The sequence below is a fragment of the Coturnix japonica genome, chromosome 1 (assembly GCF_054131305.1).
Source record: "Coturnix japonica strain WE chromosome 1, WE-NBRP24, whole genome shotgun sequence".
In the NCBI taxonomy this organism is placed as follows: Eukaryota; Metazoa; Chordata; class Aves; order Galliformes; family Phasianidae; genus Coturnix; species Coturnix japonica.
In genome coordinates, this window is record NC_140663.1 from 88656878 (window position 1) to 88671557 (window position 14680).

The 14680-nt window shown below is 35.8% G+C and overlaps 1 protein-coding gene across 33 annotated transcripts in view; it reads right to left on the reverse strand.

The window, feature by feature from the left end:
* Window positions 1-8308: 8308 nt before the first annotated feature.
* Window positions 8309-14680, reverse strand: part of ROBO2 (roundabout guidance receptor 2) — an 862058-nt gene continuing 855686 nt past the window's right edge. For 18 of the 33 annotated variants that reach the window (XM_085527477.1, XM_085527497.1, XM_085527406.1 and 15 more), the window contains 2 exons: window positions 12183-12383; window positions 8309-11124 (listed from right to left, as the gene is read on the reverse strand). In XM_085527477.1, coding sequence (XP_085383603.1) covers window positions 11123-11124; window positions 12183-12383 — 203 coding nt within the window. In that variant the 3' untranslated portion in view covers window positions 8309-11122. The remainder of the gene's footprint in view (window positions 11125-12182; window positions 12384-14680) is intronic. The other 15 variants (XM_085527515.1, XM_085527440.1, XM_085527460.1 and 12 more) reach the window with 1 other exon arrangement.

Here is a 14680-nt window from a genome sequence, read left to right on the forward strand (position 1 = left end):
AAGACCAATTTGTCAATGCCAGGTTGTATGATGATTTACGACTGTAGCTGAATGAGTCTCCCTAACTAGTTGTTTTGAACTGAAGCCATTCTAAATCTCAAGCTGGCAAAGTGGATGCAAGCTTAGAGATTCTAAAGATGTTTATTGAGTTTCCATATGTAATCCACATCAATAACTTCTGCAGCTAAAGGGAAAATTCGGAAGAGAAAATATTAAACTCTTTAAAGCCTCATTACACATTGGTAAGCATAATGTCACAGAAAGAGCTAGGTTTGTATAGGAGATGTGAGAAATCTGAGTTTGAATTTTATTTGGTCAGATTTTTTCATGTCACACAAGGATGGAACATCTAAACATACACCCAAGATAACCCTGTACAAACAGCAACAGTTCACAAAATCACGAATAGTGAATCATAGAATCACTGAGTTTGGACAAAAGGCCAATGAAAACAAAACCAACCATCTACCTAACACTACCAAATCCATCACTAAACTACACATCCACATGTCTCTTAAATAACTCTGGTTACACAACTACCTCCCTGAGCAGCCTATTCTAATGCCTAAGTACCCTTTCCAGAAAGAAATTATTCCTAATATCCAATCTAAATCTCTCCTAGCATAACTTGATGCTGTTTCCTCACGTCATCACATGAAAATAGTACTGAAATAAAGATGAATTACAAGTGTCAGAGGGCAGAATGTATGACAAGAAATTGAAGAGTAGTTATGTGAAAAATGAATGACATACATAAAGAAGGTTCAAGCAACTAGGATGAACAAAATTGTATAGATGTTGTATTCTAACATCATTCTTCTTAGGACTGTTGGAGTAAGATACTGCTTAATGTGTAGGAAAGGACAAGGATCAAATCATATCTGGCAGTGAATGATTTTCTGTCTGGCCTCTATAAAAAAAGATTATCTTCAGGAAATCTTAATTTGTTTTGTTCTGAAAAAGTAATTTCTTCTGGAAAGCTATGAATACTGGAAAAAAAGTTCAAAATAAAATAAGGAAAGACATTTTCTTTTAGAAGTATTGTCTAAAAGGAATATTTCCTCCAAATTCACCATGGCCTCTGCTCAACACAGCCACACAGGAGCACTTTATCAGCACAATTATATAGATAATGAACCATACCTCCGTTATCATAAGTCTGAGTCTATTGCAGGGGGAGGGACAAGGGGAAAAAAGAAGAAAAACAAAGAATAACAAATATGTTATTAGTGTTTTTTTCAGGTCAAAGTTGTAATAATTTCATTTCAGAGTAATAAAATCAATACTGAAAAATGATGAAAGAACAGCTACCATGGCTGTTTCAGATGTTATGATAACATTATAGCACAATAGCCTTATTATTTATTGTGCTTCTTCCTAACATGCCTGACCATGTGTGACAATTGTTTCTGAATCTGCACAGTCAAAATCTTAAATTAAATCTAACAGACCCAAAGTGTTTTGAGCTAACTTGTCCTCCCTTCACACTTGTTCATTATGGAGTGACCTACTCTTTTCACATCCTGCACAAGTCACATCTCTGTAGATTGTGTTTATTGAAAGCTGATTGTTACAGGCGTTGACATTCAACAGGTTTATATACCAGGGAATTAAAATAAGAAGAATCTGAAAAAGCCATTGTAAATAACATGAGAGACCCTTGCTAAACCTGTATGTTGTATGGACAGAGTGGAAAATTAATTTACTCAGCTTTCAGAGGTTTTTTGTGGAGCTGTTTCCATTGTACAAGTGTTATTAGAAGTGCAAGCACATAGCTGCAGTTATAATGTCAAAGTCATTCATATTAACAAGGTTTCAGATGCTCCATAATGAAGACTTCATCAGAGAGTGAAAATTATTGGCTCCCTTGTTGATGACTTTTACAAAAGTCTTAAAAGTAGATAGTTTGCCAGCTGGATTAATCTGCCTATGCGCAGCCATTTATGAAGCTCTGAAATTCTACCATTGGCAACAATGCAATTGTTGAAAAAACTCCAAGAATATTGAGTTTGATGACAAACAATGGTCTGCTAAATAGAGACATGCTGTCCTGACAGCTCTGCTTCAGCTGTATGGTATGATATGTGCCAGCAAAAGCAAAGAAGACACTCTGTGGCATCATGAAACTGTTTCCAAAAATGAACATCCTGCAGCTATTAGAAACTGCGTGAGAATCACCAAATGCCAGCCTCATGCTCAACAACACTCAATTTAATAAATGGATTTAAGACAGTGCAGAAGACAAGATGCTTTAGAACACCCTTAAGACTACGATGATAATATTGAGTCTTTGAGAGAGAAAAGCAATCCTTACCATAAAAAAGGTGGAGCATTTTTTTTCACTTTAGTTCCTTGGGACTAATTAAAAGCATTCTGTCATTATTATTGTCAGCAGTAGGAACAGTGTATGAACTATAATCAATTTACTGACACATCCTAATATTGATGGTCAGAGGCCTGCTCTGAAAATATCCCTGCATTATCCTGGTACTGAACATTGGCTGTTAATGATGTTTTTTTTTGTTTTTGTTTTTGTTTTTGTTTTTGTTTTTGTTTTTTATTGTTGTTGTTGGGTTTTTGTTTGTTTGTTTGCTTTTTATTTAATAAAATCTCATTTTTCTGAGACAGCTACTTACATTTATCCAAATCTAAAGAAAAATAACCAGCATCGAGAAAAAGTGTTTATGTATATCAGCCAATCCACAGCTGGCCACAGAACTGGATGGAAAAACAGAATTATTTTTTTCTATGGAAAGTGTTCTTGAAATATTGCAGGTTAGTCTTAGTCTTCTTCTCCATTTTTTTCTCCTGACTTCCATTCCCAAGACTGCTCTGTCTCTGAGCGTGTCCAGGAGGGAGAGAGGTGGTCAGGGACATCAAAGACCTAAGTCAAACATGTCCCACCTAATGCCAAACAGAGACCAAGAGACCAAGCTGCTGCTAGAAAAGCAAGTAGGAATTTAAACCTTATCCCACAAAGTCCATGAATTTGTCCAAGCAGGAGTTCCCGATTAAAACAATTCAGTTTTAAATAAGAGAAGTTTCATCGCCTTGATGGATTCACTGGGGATATTACCAAATGTTATAGTTACATGATGAAATTAGTTAAAGAAAAGCTAACTGGACAAGTACTGAAAGGTTTTACTCTCAGCTAAAGGTTGCTACTTAGCAGAACTCAGAGGTCTAGTGCCTTCACCATTGTTTTCTAATTAGCTTGCTGACAGTAGAATCTATGAAAGTCATGGCTCCTAAATCCCCCAATGAAATCAGAAGTGTAATACATTGGCAACAAAAAGCTGAAACTGCTATCTGCTTATGCTTATGTACAAGACCAAAAAGAATGCAGAAATATGGAAAGGGAATTCAGGGGGTTCTTACAGTATTCTTAGCAATAAGTGCTTGTGAAAACACTTTGAATTTGGGTAACTGGACGTCCTGATCTAGTACCTCTTTAGTGGCTAATAACCCTGCTACTTCAGGGGGCTGGAACTAGATAATCTTTGAGGTCCCTTCCAGCCCAAGTCGTTCCATGATTCTTGCTTCCCAGAGACCCAAAAGCCTATATGGATGATGACAGAATTTCAAAGCTTTGTATTTTGATGCAGGTTTTATACATAGTAATATTCATATTAAATAAATAAATAAATAAAATCAGAATATGTTTACATGTCCCAGGGCTGTGTGGTACACAGAACAGAAATCCAGTCTTTGGATGTGCAAAGATCTGCTACTTCACTCCAGAGTGCAAATGTAATACTTGATTTTTATTGAATAAAAGGATAAAGTTTTATCACTGATTTCACCAGACCCAAAATTTACTTTCAGGCTGTCACTATGTAGAGTTACTTATTTGTCTGTAAGTTTTAAGGCACATTTCTTTGCTGCTACTAAAATTTTCACACTGAGTCAAAGAACCACACGTGACACAGTGGACACAGCCTACTACACATGGCCTTAGTTCTGCAAGTGTGATCATCCACGCTGAGTTTCTTAGGCTCAGTGCACAGGGTTAAAACACTCGAATCTAGATTCAGCAGTGGTTCTCACTTCCTTAGAAATTCTCTAGAGGCACCCAGTGACCTATTTTAAACCTCAAATTCTACAGATCAAACATAAAAGTGAACTTGTAGAAATCTCTAAGTCTGATGCTTCTGATACAGCTTTCTCAGCAGAGAAAGACAAAAATAGAAAAGCTTCTCAGTATGCCTAACAACAAGACAGAAAATATGCAGATGAAGCTCACTGCCTGGTGGGGAAAAAGAGAATAAGGAAGATGGGGGTGGGTAGGCTGCAGCTAGCTTTAAGCTTGTGTCATGAGTGTAAATGGAATGTATCTGTGCATCAGAATCTGTAATTCTGTGGACTTGGTGTCTGGAGGAGGAAAAAGAAGGGAGAAATTAATTTTAAACATAAACTGGATCAAGTGACTGTCATTTTAAGAAAAGAAGGGGTAAAGAAATACCTACAACAGCTCAGGAGTAGAAAGCGTTTCAAGCAGTTGATGATTAATTGTACTCTTCTATGCCACATCTCTTTCTATTAAACCCTAGATTGCCAAATCTGTTTCCTAATTGTTTTTGTGCTTCTCAGACTTTCTTTTGTCTTGCATAGATGTAGGCAATTTCTATGCCATCAATATCTCATTAAGGGGTCTGGGATGTGAAATGCCTTGCTTTGGTTTTAATTTTGTTTTCCAGGCTTTTTACTACATTTTATGAAATGGCATTTTTTGTTTGCTTGTTGCGGTCCATTTATTCTCTGGCATTGCCTTTCCGCAGGTTATAGCTTTATTTGTTTCTTCGCCTGTTGGCACTAGAGGTGTATGCCAATTATTGTTACATGCTTCGCCATCGCTACCTATTGCTCTTCATTTCCCCTAATGACATTCTCATCTGAATGCTAGCGCCTGCTCAGCTTGTACATGTGTAGATAGCAACTTCAACTCATCTGTTTTTTTTTTTAATTCCATCCCCCCCCCCCCCCTTCTCCTACTGCAGTTTGCCTTAGAGTGGTATTCATGAGGAAAGGAATACAGCTGCATGCTTTCTGCCTAGGGCAAAATACTGCTACCACTTGTGCTAGTAGCAGCTCGGAGGAAAAAGGAAGGGCATTCACACAAATAGCTAATCAAAGGGTTTTTAATGATACTCATTAGGAAAGAAATTCATTAACAAGCCAGCACAAGAACATTCCCTGAAGCAAGAGTGATGCTATTGGTCACATCGAAGTCCCCACCTGACTAACACCTTTATTGCTGTTAATAGTAAGGCCAAGTTAGCAGCAAAATCAGTTGCATTCAGTTCCTGGTAAAGAAAAATAAATAAATCATGACACCAAGCAAAACACAGTCATTGAAGCTGGATACAGGCCTTTCATAGTGTTCTGTAGTTTAGCACTGACCATGCCTTTGAATTCATACAATTTTACATTTCCCATCCTTCGTTCTCTCCCTCTCTCCTCACATTTCTTCTGATACCTCTGGTTACACCCACTCTGGCACACATGGCAGTGGCGCACCATGTGCTCCCCTTGGCCCAGCCCCACAACACCACAACCTCGGGTAGGTCTGGTGAGCCATCTCCCAGTAGAAGTCCAGAGAAGGACAACTGAAAGGAAGGTGCAGTGGGAGCTGTGCTGAACTGTTGGCAGATGTGAGAGGCACTGATCCAGGCACACTGTGGCATGCACCTACTGCTCAGCACAGATATAGCCTCTCAACAGAGCCGTTTCCAACTTGCAGGCATAGAATCATCTCTTCATGTTCACGCCATTACTTACCTACAAAAGAGATCCTGTATTTTTCTGCCAATTTATTCCTAGAGATTAGCATTAGTATCTTGGGATGCTCATTTGCTCTGTAAAAATTAGGTTTTTAAATAGAGTGAACCAGAAATCTTACTTTTATTGCAGTACCCTGATAGAGCAGAGCTCAGTTATTAGAAAAAAAGTGGAGTGAGCCTCTTCCTGGTTGTTATACTCATGTAATTGCTATAGCCTGATACATGAAACTGAGCTTCACACTCATGCTTGGAGGCAAGATCTCCATTTAGCAATGACAGACCAAGTTCTATTCTACTTTTTTTTTTTTTTTTTTTTTTTTTTTTCTGCCAAAGGAGGTCAATTAAGTTTAATTGGCTCTAATTAGCACTTGCTCAAGCTGTTATATTCTTTACCTGCATCCGAGTGGCTCTCCAAGTGCTGCACAATGGATTCCGGCTTTTGAACGCAAACAAGAATTACTAATGGCATCCTTGAAGGCAAAAGGTGCACTGATCAGCACAAATGGGGAGCAAATGTCGGCACAAATAGCTGCAGGCCTTTTTAGAAAAAAAGAAAAAAATCACAAACATTTAATTCTCTATCTGGCTTTGACCAATTGAAGTGAATGCAACTGAGGACCTTGCTGTTGATAGTTGTAACACAGAAAGTATACAAATGTAAGTATTCTCTAATGTCATAACTTATTCAGTGCTAGAGAATGGGGGAGGAAGAGTTTAGCAGCTTGTGAAGGAAGCCCAATAATAGCTAAGAAAAGATACCCAAGAAAATGAAATAAAATCAAAACAAAACCAAATACATACATATTAAATGTTTTGTGTTTATGATTTTTTGAGGATTGTTTTAAAAGGTTTGTGTTGAAGTGGCAAGGTTTTCTTTTTGTTGCTGTTTTTCTTTTCTTTTTTTTTTTTTTTTCTATTCTTCTGCATTGATTGGAATAACAACCTCACCGGCCTTAATGTCAGCATATGCAATTTCAGACAGTGGGTCATGTGGTGAAAGGCAGGCATTGAATGGGCTGTAATGACTGAATGAGGAGTCACCAGATTAGAAAAGACACTGCTATACTGTGGCATGCTTTAGACAACTAGAGCTGAGGTTTTCCTGGATGTAGCTGCACAGTCAAACATAGGCAGAAAGCAAGCTAGTTCTCATATCAGTGCCAGAGCTCAGAGGTAGCTCTCCCCAAACACCCAGTGACTGTCCCCATTCAGAACACGCAGGCTCAGCCCTACATTCTGCTGAGTCCCACCAGATACCTTTAAGCCGTAGTTGTTATTCTGAGTTTGGAAGCAGTAGGCAGGGTGAGAGGTCTGTCTAACAAAAACTGGGAAAAAAGGTAGAAAGAGCAAAGTGGTTGTATGCCACCACTGTACTGTGCAATGCGTTCAGAGCCTTGATGGCCAAAGACTGCTTGCTAGCCAACATTTTTTTTTCCTTCTAGTTCCCCTGCTAAATTTCCTAACTGTCATTAGTTAGGAAATTTAACAACTAAAAACAATTAGTTAGGAAATTTAGCAAATAGAAACAATCAAACAACAACAAATAAACAGTGTATAAATTGTAGGAAATTCAAAAGAGTTGCCTGTATTTTAAAAAGTTCCTGCCAGAATCTCCCCCAGCCTGAGCAACTTTCCTCTGTCAGTCATGAGGACTCTTTCCCAGCCTTAAAACACATCTTTTCTCCTGACTGGCAATGCATAAGCCAGCACAGTATTATTTTAAACAGTCATGTCTACCTTTTATATTGGCTTATTGTTAAAGAAATATACTTAAAACATTCCATGCTTTTTTTTTTCTTTTTTTTTTTTTTAAATTTTTTTATTATTTTTATTTTTTTTCCCCAGGGAACCCTTTTTCTGTGGTATTTCAGTGAGAGCAAAAATGTACTCAAATTTTAACTGACCTGGATAAAGACTTGAGAAACATTAAAAACAAACAAACAAACAAAAAATGTCTGTTTGCATCACTGATATGGCAGCAATACACCACTGAAGTACATGGAACAATTTATTAATCGATTCTTCAGCCCTCCCACATTTAAAATATATTCAAGCAAAGATTGAGAAAATGTGATCTAGCACCTATGTATACATCCTGGGGATACCCTATTCTGGGTTGGCAGTAGCGCCACCAGTACAAAACCCTGGGTGAGGGTTCTGAACTGCTGAACACAGGTTTGTATATCTGTACTAGATTATGGCCTTTAAGCAATGTATGTCATGTGTTTGCAGCCCTTATTGTACACTGACAAAGTATGTCTATAAATCACTTGAATAGCTGTATCAGTGTAATTACATTGGTACAACTATTCCCAGTGTGGAGAGGAGCCTCATGAGTAATCCCTATGGCAGATGATGTTTCCCATTGAGCTATTTGTAAGAGAGCTATTAACACAGTTCAAAAAACAGGGTATAAAATGATCTTTGCTACCTGTAAGTGGACAGTGATGATTATAGCTCAGTCTATGTTATTATTGCCTGATTGTTACCAGTTTGGATTTTCACATATTGACTCCTTACTCAAGGTATTTTAACATAGATTTGAAATGTGAATGTTTTATTTTTTTTTTTTCCCCAGTAAATATACAATACATACTTCAACAGGACTATTAACCAACTTTTTATGCCAATTAAACTTTGCTGCACTAACAATACCAATGAAACACATTAAGAGGTCATACTTTTTCGTGAACAAACTGTAGCCAATAAATATTTTTTTAAAAAAAACAAATTAAAAAACAATTCTAAGTGCTGCCACAACATCCCTTTTCTTTAAACACGTTATTCACAATAAATGTTTTCCATTTAAAAAAACAAAAAGATTTTTTCTTTTAAAATAGTAAATTAAATGGCATTTTAAAAAATATGTACTGTGGTTCATTGGAAGTACACTGTATAGAAAAGAGAGAAAAAAGAAGAGACATCACCTGTAAGATAATGGAGACACTTTGTGATACACAACAACACTTTATGTAATATTGTAGGCAAATTATTAATGAACAAAAATGTACAGAAGCAGATGGACAAGTTAGTGAATATCATGGTACTGCACAGCTTTAATACTGACACACATTTACTTTCCAGTGGAAGAGATAAAACACATATTTGAAAGTAATTGGGATGGCTTCATCGACTTCTAATGATACTGAATTTTAACTAGGATATAGTGAGTAAGGTGTTCCACCAAAGCTCAGCACAAGCTTTCAAATTAATAGAACTATTACAACTATTCAATTGGTGACTAGTTAAACTTTTTTCTTTCCAGATAATTCAATTTGAATTGTTCCCTGAATAATCTTCTCTCCATATGATAATAACGAAATAAAAAAAAAACAAACACACGTGTATATATGATGCCTTCTTTATCTGGCTTGAGCAATTTCACACATTTTTTAAATAATGGTTACATATTCTTATTGGTCACTTATGTAGATAAATGCATTCATTTATCTCAATTTTTTTGATTTGTAACCTGCTGAATAACAGTCTTGACCTTAAGGAAGTTAACTAACATTTTTTAAAATTTGATAGTGCTGAGTTATAGCTGATGGCTGTCGTGTTTTATCTTATCATGGAACAAGTTAATGACATGAAAAGCAACACATATTTAGCATTGAAATTTACTCTTCTAAAATTCTGCCATTACTAAAAGTGTTCTTAATACTGGTGAGCTCCAAGGCAATATATAAAACAACATAGACTGATTATACGAAAAGGGTATTCAAATGGAAAAATGTTCATGGTCAGAAACAGGCTAACAGAAATAAGCTGTAGGATGCAATATTTAAATTAAGCAAATGAGGGTGATACCTATATACAACATTCTAAGAAAAGTCTGACAATTCAGTCATTGAGATTTAAGAGGTACAGAAGATTTGGACAAAGTCATGAAAACTAATGAAGAGACAGGATGTTGTCATTAATGTCCACTTACAGACTTTGGTTTATTCAAAAAGTGTATAAACATGCATTATTTCCTCATGATAGTAAGGTGTGAATCCACTCACTAAAAAAACAGTTCAGAGATTTTCTTTGCTTGTATCCAACTTTTTGAATGTATTGCATCGCAAAAAATATTCTTAAAACAATAATTTGACTGTTACTGTCCTTCCAACACTAAAAATTTAGTGAAATCAGCTTCAGCTCTCACAGACTTCAGGTAACAGAACACAAAGGTTTGTCTAGACTGCATCAAAACAATTAATGTCATGAATTTCAGTGGTGCAGCTCTATTTACTATTGTACTGTACATGTATTGGAAAGATGAAATAAGATTCTCTGACATTTAGTTTTTTTTTCAGAAGCAGCCTGAATAAGTCTTAATAATAAATTGCATCCTTAACTACTCACTAGGTATTCCTTGAGTTTATACTGTTTGTTTCTTCTGTGAAATTTCTGACATATTTTGGATTGCGGAAATTAATGATAATGATTCTTTCAAAACTGCAATATAAAACAGCTTTAGTGAAACACCTTAATTTCTTTTGTTTGTAGCAAGGTTTGTTTTTCTTTACTTTTACTTAATGGCATTGGATGGCTAAAAACTGATACTAAGGGAATAATTCTAGTGAAAGGGTCTAGGCCATCTCATGCTTCTGTTAATTTTCATATTCACTCTTTAAACTCAAACTTCCAACTTCTGACCCCTTCTTAAATAGTAAGAGCAACCATGTTGTCTGCTTTTAAAAGATTTAAATCTGTTTCTAATGTCTTCATTGACATCAGTTTTGCCTGTCACTTTCTCATTTCTACGCCCCAACGGAAAACCACCTAACATACTCCATTACATCCAGCATTATCCAAAGTAGCTTACAGTACGTAAACCTTCTTCACACATTCAGTCTTGTTTTTTCTTCATGTCATGAGGAGTAGAGTTTTGTGCTTATCACCAAATAAAATTGCAGTGCAAACTTTAAACATAAAAGTTACACAATTAAAAGTTAATATATGGCACCACAGCCTATTAATTCACATATAGTACAACAGACCAATAAAAACAGACATGAATATGAACATAGCTAAAAAGAAGGTGAACTTGCATAGCAATGCAACAAAAGAAATTATATACAGAAAGAAATTCTTTTCATCCTGGAGGGTGATATTTTTTTTTTTTTTCTTTTTGTATACTCCTGACAAGGAATATTTTAAGGTGGATGGTGTATAAAGAGAAGAACACAAGTATCTGTGGGATATGTGTGGCTGTGTGTCTTTACATTGCATTTACAGTTCTTTTAATAGTACATAAATAAAGAAAATGTTCATTGCACTGTTTAGTGTCATCACTTCCATGAGTTCAGCCCTGATGGCCCATCAGAGCAGCTTGCAATGTGTCTTCTCAACTACTCTATAGAGAGAAACAGAGAGAGAGAAAGAGATTGTAATAAGTTGAAAAAACAAACAAACAAACCCACCAAACAAAGCCTATGGCAATGTTAAAGCAATACAACCCGCACGAAACTATGAAACTATGAAACTATGAAACAGGATAATATTCAGTAGGTTTGGGTAAAGGCATTAATTACTTCTGAGACAAAAATCAATGGATGCTAAAATTCACCACTTACCAACATCATAGCTGAGATACCTCATTTTCGGGTTTGTGCACCAGTATCTCTTACAAACTGCTTGGAAGTAGCAGTAGGTGGTTAGTTACAGCAAATAGGAGGCAGAAGTGCCAATAGCTGCACTGCCTGAGCTAGGTTAGATGGTGCTATACGACTTCAAGCAAGAGACTCAAACCTTTTAGCATCAAGTAGCACTGTCATGCATGCAGCATTAACATGGTTTTAGGAAAGATTTAATGGGTACAGAGTGATTTCCCTGGCCTAGGAAACTGAGATTTGCAAGTAAGAAATAGGGCTAACACATAGCTAAAAAACAGGCCTTTCATCTGTGGTCAAGAAGTATATAATACTTCACAGCAAGCAACATAAATCGTAGGAAAAGGCATCACAACCTTGACATCAATTTGCCCAGCAAGTTTAGCACCATTTTTCATTCACTTCTCTGAGAAAAGTCTCCAATGGCATTTCTATGACAAATACATCATACTTTGCCAAGAAAATTCTGCATTATTAGAATCTCCGTTCAATTTTGCCAATGTTTTTAGTCTCACTAGCATTACACATTTAAAGATGTAATAAGTAGATAATCTTGGCATGAATTAGATCTGAACTAGTCCAAATGAAAGAGTATATGAACTTCACGTGTCATCACTGGAAAAATTCTGCAGAAGGCAATAAGATCTGGGTAAAATTTAATCTGATTATCACACTGCAATTCCTCCTCTCTTCACAATGATTTATAATTTGTCTATTTTTGTTTTTTATTATTATTATTATTATTATTATTATTTTACCTCTTTTCTTTCTATTTGAGGGTTTGAACTACAGCTAAACTTACATAATTCACCAGTAAACTGTCCTTGACTGTTTGATCCCACATAGCCTACATCGAGAAGGTCACTGGCATTGCGTTGGTGACCTCCTCGCAAGACTTCACCTTTTCTAGGTCCAGTCGATCCTTTAGAAGAAGCTGTTCCTGAAGAGCTGTGGCCGCCAGGGGATGGGAAGTTGGGTTTACTATATGGTACCAGTGCCTCTTCTAAAAAAAGCAAAACAAACCAAAATCAATGCACTAGCAATTAACAAACTATTCTGATCTGGACATCATATTCATTCCCTGCCTTTAGGTATATGTCTTTTGTCTTCCTTTATAACATGAAAATTTTACCAAAGAAAATATGCAACTCAATGTTGTACTGAATAGACAAAGAAACCAGCATAGACATAATCTTGCTTTTATGTAAATTCATGAGTTAGTTTGTATTAATTATAAAAAGCCTAGATTCACTATGAAGTAATAGATCACAAATTGTTGATTGTTTAATTAAAATATATGTACATACAATTTCCAAAACAATGCAGGTATGATTAGATTTTTGCTTCAAGCCTACAAGAGTATGCTTTTTCCTTTTCTTTAGTTTAAATTATGGTAACATTACCTCAATCAATTTAGATAAAGAAGTGCAATATCAGCTAATTAAATTAGCTTCCAGCAGCTCAGTAATTTCTAATGATGCAAAGTACACTGAGATTTTTTTATTTTTAAACTGCCTGTGAATAACACTGAGACATACTATATTATACATAACATTAGTAATTGTAGTATTTTGGGTAAGTAAATCTTCCTGCAGCTTGTTTCATGTTCATTATGAGCAAAAGGCTTACTTTACTCATTTTGCCAGTTCCTTACTGAAGATGTGTTATAATGAACTGCCTGCAAGAGCAGGATTAATACCCAATAAAGCACAAGACTAAATATATTCACATAGCATCAAGTAAAATGAGACATCTCATCTGATTAGAGTTTCTGGAAGATATTGTAATAATCTTGACCTAAGAGGCAAAAAAGCAGCACTGATTTAACCCTGAAATAGAAGCACTATTTTCTTTGCTGGATATGATCCTCTTTCACTGTCTTGGAAGTCAAGAGACACTGCTAAATATAGTTCAGTGCAAGAAAGAACTGAAATATATATCCTTAGCAAAAATAGAGAAATTGCTCCTTCTGAAATCAGTGGCTATCTCCTCCTAGAATCTTTTTTTTTTTTTTTTTTTTTTTTTAATTTATTTAATTTATTTTGTTTTGAAGTGAATCTGGGATAAAAGTGGTTCTGGGTGTTTTTTTTGTTGTTTTTTTTGTTTGTTTGTTTTGTTTTGTTTTGTTTTTTTAATTTCCATTGCTTTTACTCTTAAAGAATGTGATTGGAAGAAATATACTTTCTTTGAAAGAGGACAGAATCACTGAAAGAAAACTAGGTGGGGATGGGTGGAAAGAAAGATTGATATGCTTTTATTTTTATTAATGAAGGCTTTGTGAAGGCTGCAATAGTGGCACACAATTAACTTAGGGAAATGATAAATGAGAACATATTTGTGGCAGAAACGCAAATTACCTTTGTGGAGGAAACACGAGTTTCATTCTTTGTGTCAACTAACACAAGCGTGTAGGATACAGGAATTCCCCATATGTTCTCCTATTGAACAGAATCTTTTCATAAGGTAAATCTGTTGCAGAAGAGGGCAAACACCCAACTTCCTTCTCTGCCAAACTATCTCCCTATGGTCCTGTCGAAGGAACCAGAATATTTGCACGGCAGGACATTAGGGTATTATCAGTGCTTTGTGCTATGACCGTACTGTCTTTGCTGAAATGTAAATAATTGCTTAAAAGACATAGTAAAATGTCATTTAACAGCCAAAGCCTTTTAAATTATGTTACCTGATCTTTATATATCAAACCCTAACAACAGAATCAGATGCAAACCTGGTTTCCAAAGGCCGGCTGAAATACAGAACAGCTTGCATTAAGGCAACAATAAAGCAAGCACTATAAATCAGCTTAGCAGAAAGCTGGATACATTTTTAGAGGATGGAAGGAAAAGTCACTAGCATTACAAAAGAGTTTGAAGATGACATATATTGTCAACTGATTTGTTTTCCTGTTTTGTGGATTCAGGATAAGGCCTCCTTCAGGTTCAATGAAATATTGAGAAAAAAACAACCATGAATAAATATAAAGTGCATTATCATTATGGAGCATATGGTGTATTAAATTATCTATTGTGCCCTCAGAAATAAATGCAATCCATAAAATAAGCAATTGTGACATAAAATAAAGGCTAAGATTTTCTTAACACTCTAGCACATGAAATGATGGTATCTGAAATCCTTAGAACAGGCTTACTTTCATTGAGCAGTATCCAAAGCAGTACCCATGCCTCAGTCTTGAAAAGAGTATGAGGAGACTTTGTCAGTGCCTTTCTCTATGAAAGACTGAGCCAAACTGAAGTTATAATTTCAATCTGCAAAATCTGGGTATGCATGTGTAGTAAGACG